Source organism: Trichechus manatus, unplaced genomic scaffold (genome assembly GCF_000243295.1).
Source record: "Trichechus manatus latirostris isolate Lorelei unplaced genomic scaffold, TriManLat1.0 scaffold00027, whole genome shotgun sequence".
NCBI classification, from domain to species: Eukaryota; Metazoa; Chordata; class Mammalia; order Sirenia; family Trichechidae; genus Trichechus; species Trichechus manatus.
The window spans coordinates 21879615-21888250 of NW_004443963.1; the positions used below are offsets into that span (position 1 = coordinate 21879615).

Genomic DNA, 8636 nt, shown 5'->3' on the forward strand with positions numbered 1-8636 from the left:
CGGTCGCAGAGTCCCCGAAGCCGCGAGCAGGGAGCGCCGAGCCGGGAGCCGAGCCCGCCGGGCTGGGGCCGGGGCTGGAGCGCAGCGGAGAGGGAGCGCGCCCGCCCCAGCCCCGAGTCCTGCCGACTTCCCTCCAGCCGCAACGCCAGCCCAGAAGCCGCCGCCCCAGCCATGGAGCAAGACCACAGCACCCGGAAGATCCAGTTCACAGTCCCGCTCCTGGAGCCGCACCTTGACCCCGAGGCGGCGGAGCAGGTGAGGAGCAGGGCTGAGCGGCAGAGGACTCGCCTAGCTGAGGACGAAGGAGTCCTGAACTGGGGGGACCCAGGATCCCTGCCCAATCCTTCCTTAGCAGTGCGTCCCTTTGAAGGAGAATGGACTCAGTTCGGGGGTCCTCTGTCCCCTCCCCCACCATCGGAGCAACATCTCCCCATCTGGGCTTCTTTGAAACCGACAAGAAGGATGAGCGCTTCTACTCGATGCCTGTCCCCGCGATAGTCGTCCTCCTCAGCCAGCCCTGGGGGAGAGGGCCGGCCTGAGGACACGACCCCTCCCCCCTTCACTAATCTTGCATCCTCCACCCAGTCAATCCCCGCCAGAGTTTCTGAGCTCGAGTGGGGGCGCTGAGGGTTACGAGCAGCAGTGCAGAAGAGGGTAAGAAAGGGGGTAGGTAATGGGTGGAGCCTGGTGCTGTAGGAGTTGGAAGAGAAGAAACAGCTCTCCCTGTCCCCTCCCTGAGGCGCACCTTGCGCGGCTCCAGAGTGGTATCAAGAAGGGGCTGAGGAAAACTGAAAAGGCTGGGGCTTTGGGGAGGGGGTGATCGAGTCTGGACACCCAGGTCCTTATTCCCAACTCCTGCCCTTTGAAGTGGAGATTAGGGGTGGGATGGAGAAAGTGGCACCGAGAGGCCAGAGGAAGGGGCTTTCTAGGACCTAGGGTCCAAGGCTAAGCACTGTGCCCTCCTCAGCTCCAAGGGTGGGAGTCCACGCCCTGGCCCAGCCTCCTGGCCTGGCCTATTTTTAGCTCAGAGCAGCCTGGTAGAGGCAGCAGTGTATGAGAGTGTGTGAGCAAGTGTGTGTCTCAATGAGAGTGAGCATGTGTGTGGAGCGGGTGACCACCCGTAGTCATTACTACCGCCTGTTAGCCAAATATTTGCTCATTGCTCCATCTCTTTTTGTATTTGCTATCCATTTGCCAAGACATCCCCATTCCTAAAGCATTTCCCACAAGGTCAGTTCTTTGTCTCTCCCAATTAGCTGTCAGGGCTCTGGCTGGGCCTCCGCACCTGAAAAAGCTTTGTGACCTCCTGGGATGGGCTGGAGAGAGTGTTCTTTTTGTCGTTCCAGCTGTTCAGTAGAATAAGGTCTGGATGTGAAGGGAGAGGGTAGGCATACACACTCTGTAACTTTGGGTTCCCAGAGAGGGGGTAGCGGTTAGGTACCTGTGTCTCCAACCTCTCCCTGGCCTAGGTGAGCCGCATCTCCAGGACTCTAAGGTGTGATGGTGGCAGGGATTGTGGTGGGACCTCACAAACCTCCTGAGGGGGGAGAAGGGAAAGACAATGGCATAGGGAGGGTTTCCTTGGAAAGGCTGTTATACCTGGAGGCAGGAGACTATCTAAAATAACCTCCCGTTACCACCCACCAGTTCCAACTAATGGTGACCCTATGTGTGTAGAATAGAATTGTCTTCCAGAGAGTTCTCAAGTCTGTGACCTTTTGGAAGCAGGTTGCTAGGCTTTTCTTCTGAGGTGCCTCTGGGTGGGTTTGAACTGCCAACCTTTCAGTGAGCACTTAACCATTTGCACCACAAAAGAACTCTAAATAACTGGATAACCTCACGCCCAGGAAAAAGGACCCATGACTGTGGGCTCCGGGGGTTGGGGGTGAGGTTCAGAGAAGAACTGCCTCCCACTGGCACAGGCAGGTCTCATGCCTGACACTTGCATCTATTTGGTGTTTGAGGAGGCAAGTGTAGATGTGTGTTGGGAGAGGGAGGGAGGGGCTGGCCAGCTGGTTCAGGGAGCTGTGGGGCAGGAAGGAGCGTGAGGCCGTGCTAAGGAGCCAGAAGAAAAAATGGAGCTAGGACTTAGGCCTGCTTTTCTCTAACCTTCAGAAATCTGTGTCTCCTAGGCCTGAAATTCTACCTGCAGTCTAACCTTAGTCCCTGCTGATGTATTACCAAGTGTGTAGGCAAAAAGCTCCAGGTTTGGCAGGGGCTCAGGCCAAGACGGGAGGGTGAAAGGGTTTGGAAACTCTGAGTTGTACAGCAGAGTGGCGGGGGGTGGAGAGGTGCCCACAACTTATCGTATCCTTGGCATGACTGGTTTGGAAATAAATCAAAGGTAAAAGTACCAGGTGTCCTTGAAAGCCAGGATTCGGGATAGGTGTAAGGAAAAGAGAAGAGACCATCTCCTAGCATCCTAGTAGTTTAGATGCTGAGAGATGCTTCAAGAAGTCTGACTTTACTCCCTCTTGGTGTAGGACATCACAATTCTCAAGGACTTTTGAGTGCTTAGAAATCTTCTCCAAGGCAAGGAAGTAGGTTAAGGAAGGGGACCTGTCCACAATCACAGAGCCCTACTGCCTTCTCCAACACCCTTCCAGTCACACCTGTGGTCTCCTTCACAGGCTACCAACAAAGATGTTATCTCAACCCACCCAGTCTTCCCAGCCACACTCTCTCCCTGCCTCTTCCACAGTCCTCTTGCTGCCCCCCAGGTAGGGAGGCAATAGAGAGAAGGGGTCCTCTCCTAGTAAGAGTATGACCCCCACCACACATACGTGAAACGCACATGTCCACCTGCCAGCATCCAGCCCATTTGCACCAGAAATAGCCAGAGATGAATTCACAGCCAGTGTTTGTGCTATACATGTGTACACAAACACACACACACACTTGCACAGAGAGAGAGAGAGGACTGGTACTGCCAGGGACCTTGAAATGTCACCAGAAACAGATGCCACAGAATTCTCCTGGGAAAGAAATGTCTGACCCCCACATACCCCCATTCTAGGCATCCTGTTTCTCCTTTGGGGAGAGTTCCCCTCCCAGACTAGCATTAGCTCCCCTTGCTGTAGCTGATACCCTCTTTCTAGACATAGAGAAGGCCACGTGTCTTGCCACCTCCCACCCCCAGTGGTGATGATACTAAATAATGGAGACTCAAAGATGGAGACTTGATCATTCAGTACTCTCACCCTACTCCTCTCAGCCCTGGATAATTTTAGCCCCTTTTCCAGCCCCGTTAACCTTCTCTCCTCTAGTGCTGCCGTGGAGGGAGCTGCAGGGACTCCAGCCTCTTTGATCCCCACATTTCCAAGCCTTTAAAGCCTCCAAAGAAAGGAAAAAACTACACATTCCACGAGTCCTCGGACTGACTTCAACAATAAACTTTATTGGCAGCATGACAAAAGAACAGCAACCAATCTGCTCTTATATGTTAATTTCTTAGAAGGAGACCAGGAGTCCAGGATAAGATTTTTCAGCTAAGCTTTAGACTCTGACCAAGGTCCTGCTGAGGACTCCTCATCCTATTATATTTACCATGACAAGGATTTCCCCAGATGCTATTTCCTGACAAATCAGAAAGGCAGCACGTCCAAGGATAGGAAGGACACCAGGAGGTGAGGGGCGTGGGCCAGGATCAGTGATTCTCTCTGCTGTCCTCCAGGCTGCGTGGGGATTGAGGGGTGCTTTCTGCAGGTGCTGGTCCACAAAAGGTTAATGTCTGTTTGGGGAGTAGGCTGGGCGATAGAGGGAGACCTCTGCCCTCTCAGGTTATTTCTGACCATTGATCCAGGATGGACGGAAGGACAGCAGGCCAGAGATCGATGCATTAGAGCAGATATAGCTGCTGAGATGGGGAGCTGGGGCCAGGACCAGGGGGAGACAGAGGGACAGAACCGGGTAGTGGGAGATTGGTGCAGGGAGTGGGGGTGAACTTCTGAGTCCTCAGGAGGAACTCTCTCCCCGCAGGAGGGATGAACCTAAGGATGTCTACCCTGGACAGTGGATCCAGTGTAGTTTGGGCATTTTTTTGAGGGGTGTTAAGTGGGCTGGCCTGCATTATGCTGCCGAGTGGTATTGGGTGGGGCTCCATGATAGTGATTGAGATGCTTCCATATACATTTGACCTCTTTCTCCTTCCTCCTTCCTCCAGATTCGGAGGCGCCGCCCCACCCCTGCCACCCTCGTGCTGACCAGTGACCAGTCCTCCCCAGGTAACCCAAGGAATAGGTCCCTGAAGGGAGTGGGGGCTCCTACAGACAGCTGGGTCCCAGTGAGAGAAGGTGGGTGCTAGATAGAAGAAGGACAGATCTGAGGAGTCAGAAACCTCCTGAATCCCAGAGGCAGAAGAGACTAATCCCAGCTCGATTAGCAGAAGGATTGCCATTGCTTTTGGAAAGACAGGACAGTGCTAGGAAGGGGAGGGAGACCACTTGGTTCCTAAGCCCCCCAGGAATTGCGGTGGTCAAAGGTGTGCTGGTTGCTGAGGCAACAGCCTTTGAGGTTTCTCCAGCAACTGAGATGCTGCTGCCCCCACCCCCAGAGGCAGTGACAGCTGTGAGGGGGAGGGACCGCCTCCATCAGATATCTTCATGGCCCCCAGAGGGGAAGGGGAAGGTTAGAAGCAGCTCAGGGAGCAGCTGGGATTCTGGTCATTAGTGTCCCCATCACAGTCTGGGAAGAGAACAAGGTATCAGAAAACCTCAGACAAGGTTGAATGGGAGATGGGTGCTCAGGCTAATAAGATAGACTGGAGTCCAGGATGCCTGGATCTCCAGCTTTCCTCCAAGTACCGAAAATGATTGTATCTTCCTGGACCCTGTGCAGGACACATTTGCTATTCTATGCCCAGCATTCCCTCCTCTGCAGGATCCTATTCTGGACCAGGGGTGGGGGGAACTGGTTGGAAGGAGAAAAAGATACGGATACTTCAGAGGGAGGAAAAGAGCAGAAGCACCACAAAACCTGCCTCCAGGGACCTCCAGGTGGAGATGCAGATTGACCACAGCCCCAGAGTCAAGGTCAGGACCAGATGCAGCTGGATAAAGCCACCTGCAGAGCCGGAGGGGAGCTGTAGGGAATAGAGGTCTGGGGCAGCGATCAGGGCCAAATTCCTGGGTTTGGGATGGAAAGCACCAGGTCAGGAAAGGTGATTGCAGAGTCCCCTCCCCTTGGGAAATCAGCTCTGTGGGGAGTCCCCAGGATTTCTTGGCCTCACCACCTTCTTCATTCCTTGCTCTCCTCAGAGATAGATGAAGATCGGATCCCCAACCCACTTCTCAAGGTGAGCCAGCCTCTCCCATTCAGCCCAGCCCAGAGAACCGACAGACTCATTAGGGGATCGTCCTCCTACCTCTCCTCCCTTCCCTGATAAGTTTTGACTCCCTCTTTCCTGCATCCCCCAAATGTGCATGAGTGGATATTCACACATGCCTCCCCACACACCCCCACATCGCATCTCTTTGCTCGCAATTGTTGACTGGGGAAGCAGGAGTTTTCTTCCCTCATTTTCTGAAGCCCACACCTACCCCAATCTCCAATCCAAGTGCATGCAAGGCAGAGGGGGACAGGGAGAAAGGCTGGCACCCACCTGTACTCTTTGTTCTTCATAGTCCACTTTGTCAGCGTCTCCACGGCAACGGAAGAAGGTGACAAGGACCACACCCACAATGAAAGGTTTGGAAGACCCTGTCTCTTTTTCCCCTCTAAGTCTGAAGCTGGGGAATAGACCTAATGACTCCTTAGAAGAAATCCTTGGGAGGTCATTAAATGTGCCACTGTTAAAGTGAAGGTGTTGCTAGACAAACTGGGACTGGAATTCCAATTCTGCCGCCAGCTAGCTGTGTGGCCTTGGAGAAATTGCTTAACCTACTGAGCCCTGAGTACTACTTGACTGTGGCAATTAAATTAAATAACGTGTGATTGCCAAAGATTAGACAGGCCCACAAAACAAAATGAGACTAAAGGAGCACACCAGCCCAGGGGCAAGGGCTCGAAGGCAGTGGGGGACAGGAAAGCTAGTAATGGGGAACCCAGGGTCCAGAAGGGAGAGTGTTGACATGTCGTGGGGTTAACCAATGTCATAAAACAATATGTGTACTAACTGTTTAATGAGAAGCTAGTTTGTTCTGTAAACCTTCATCTAAAGTACAATTTAAAAATAAATGTGTGAACTCAACAAGCACAGCGCCCAACACATAGAAGATACTCAAATCTTTCTTGAACCTAAATTGAGTCTTTTTTCCTGCCCCCAAGGGAGACCTTGTATCCCAGCAAGTTAGGATAATTTTTGTTCTTATAGTCTCTTCCCCTACCCCTCTGTTTCCTCTGAAAGAAATATTTTTATGGTCTAGCTTTACCAATTAATAGTTTCCATCAAATCAGTTCTGACTCTTGGTGACCCCATGTGTGTCAGAGTAGAACTGTGCTCCATAGGATTTTCAATGGCTGATCTTTCAGAAGTAGATCGCCAGGCCTTTCTTCCGAGGTACCTCTGGGTGGATGTGAACCTCCAACCTTTTGGTGAGCAGCCAAGCACATTAGCTGTTTGTACCACCCAGTGTCTCCAGTCTAGGTTTAATCCCTCCTTATTGTCTAGCTAATGCCCTCTCCTTGTTCAGATCTCAGAAGATGGGAAAGGCAATCAAACACCTGGCAATGTGTGATGACCCTTGAGTGGGCTGTTGAATTTGGGGATCCACAGGGCTCATTTTGGCAGGGATGTTCAATGCTTCCTCCCTTTCTCTGTCCCCAGAGCTCCAGATGATGGTTGAACATCACCTGGGGCAACAGCAGCAGGGAGAGGAGCCTGAGGGAGCCGCCGAGACCACGGGGCCTCAGGAGTCCTGCCCACCTGGGATCACAGACACAGAAGCAAAGTCAAGGCTGAGCACCCCTGGGACAGCACAAAGTATGTTCAGGCTGGGGAGGGACCCAGGTATCTTGTTGCCCAGCCCAGGAGGAGGCAGGCCTCACCCATTGTGGGGTTTGGAGCCTGGGAGAGATCTAATAGTACCCAGAAACTATGTTGAGAATATGGGTGTATTTGCATGTATTGCATGTATTTGCCTCTCTTCCCCTGTCCTTACAAAAGGACACAGCCCCTCCCAACTTGAACTTCAGGGCTCCCTATTGTAGCTGTATTGAGGGAGCCCACTGTAATGAAAATAGCACCCATAGGCTAAAATCCTGGCTGTGCCACTTTACCAGCCAAGAGACTTGGAGCAACTTACCTCAGTCTATAAAATAATAATGGTGCCTATTTCATTGGGTTGTTTGTGAAAATTAAATGAGATTGGTTCTTAGCCCAGCACCTGATGCCGAGAAAGCATGCAATAAATGGAAGCTGCTGGTGGTGGTGTTAATACATGTCCGCAGTACCTCATCCCAGATGTATTTCCGAATTCAGAATTTTCTTGACTTTAGGAAAGTGATAGAGTGCATATACTGTATTTTATGCAATACCCCCCCCCAGAGTATCCTGTAATCAAACACATTAGTATTTCTGCAAGCAAATGAATGGTCCAAATAAGTGGGATAAATAAAGACTATAAATAGCCCATTAGTTCAGGTCAGTAGCCACATATTGTGTTTGTACCGAAATGAAAAAAAATAGTGAACAAAAAAAAAATAGCAAACCTATAGTAGTAATTGTAACCAGAGGGAACCATTAGTCTTGCCCAATTGCTCCCAGCTTGATCTTGGGCCTATCTCAGGGGTCATTAGGATATAGGGTGAGGTGAGCAGAAACAGCCTCCTCTCTGCAAGGCCTCCATGAATGCTGCTCTCGCTCCCCCTACCCACTTTCCCTCCTTAGAGCCTGCAGGAGCCATCCCTAAAACTCAGGAGAGGGTCAGTGAGAAACCCGGCACAGAGAAGCCCTCCACCCATATACAACCATTGGATTCCCAGGAAGCCAACTCGGTAAGACCCCAGGGTGGTCTGCCAGGTCTACAGGAGAGCAGGTTGTGTGGATGGAGCCAGGGGGCTAGTATTTGGAGTCTGGGAAAAGGAGAACAAAGGACCAGATTCCCACTGAAGTTATTCTGCGTGGTAAGAGGACTAACCTTGCCTCTGATGGGCAAACAGTGAGAAATGAGATTAAGCTGCAGCAGGAGGGATTGAGGTTAGATTTTGTGTAGGATTCTGGTTCCTGGAATGGGTGATGGAAGCGGGCCAAGGATTTTTGTGATAAAGGGCATTTGGAACCCAAAGGGAGCTCCTCACCTGCCCAGGCTGGGTGAGCAGTGGCCCTGTCTTGAGGTGGAGGCATTGATGAAATAACCTCCTGAGTTTTGATTTTACAGTCCTCACTCCCCCTCAGAGACTGGACAAGGGGGTGGAGACTGACATCAGCCATCAGAACAACCTTCCCAGCAGTTAGATGCTTGATGAATGGGATAGTTGGGCAGAGCAGCAGGGGAGAGGTCAAGATGACCCTCCCAGACCCTCTGGCCTCTCACCTTCTCTTTCTGTCCCCTCCCCCCACAACAGGTCCGAGAGTGAAGGAGGCATCCTGGAATCAAGAGCACAGCTTGAGAAGGCATGGACACTGGATTTGTTTCCTATTTCTTCACTTTTGGGGAAAATCTCTTGTTTTTAAAATGTGATAAATTTGGTGTTAAGTC

General features: G+C 51.7%; 1 protein-coding gene across 1 annotated transcript; it reads left to right on the forward strand.

Moving 5' to 3' along the window:
• Positions 1-13: 13 nt before the first annotated feature.
• Positions 14-8636, forward strand: PPP1R1A (protein phosphatase 1 regulatory inhibitor subunit 1A). The gene is made up of 7 exons (XM_004373928.1): positions 14-255; positions 4163-4223; positions 5256-5293; positions 5622-5685; positions 6764-6919; positions 7826-7932; positions 8503-8636. Exons 1-7 carry the CDS (start codon positions 172-174, stop codon positions 8512-8514), a joined length of 522 nt encoding a protein of 173 aa, XP_004373985.1. The 5' UTR covers positions 14-171; the 3' UTR covers positions 8515-8636.

Excerpts from the sequence above, each read along its gene's own strand:
- PPP1R1A (XM_004373928.1), top strand. The coding sequence starts at position 172 with ATGGAGCAAGACCACAGCACCCGGAAGATCCAGTTCACAGTCCCGCTC. Across the intron at positions 256-4,162 it reads ACCCCGAGGCGGCGGAGCAG|ATTCGGAGGCGCCGCCCCAC; the intron begins GTGAGGAGCAGG and ends TCCTTCCTCCAG. Across the intron at positions 5,686-6,763 it reads GACCACACCCACAATGAAAG|AGCTCCAGATGATGGTTGAA; the intron begins GTTTGGAAGACC and ends CTCTGTCCCCAG.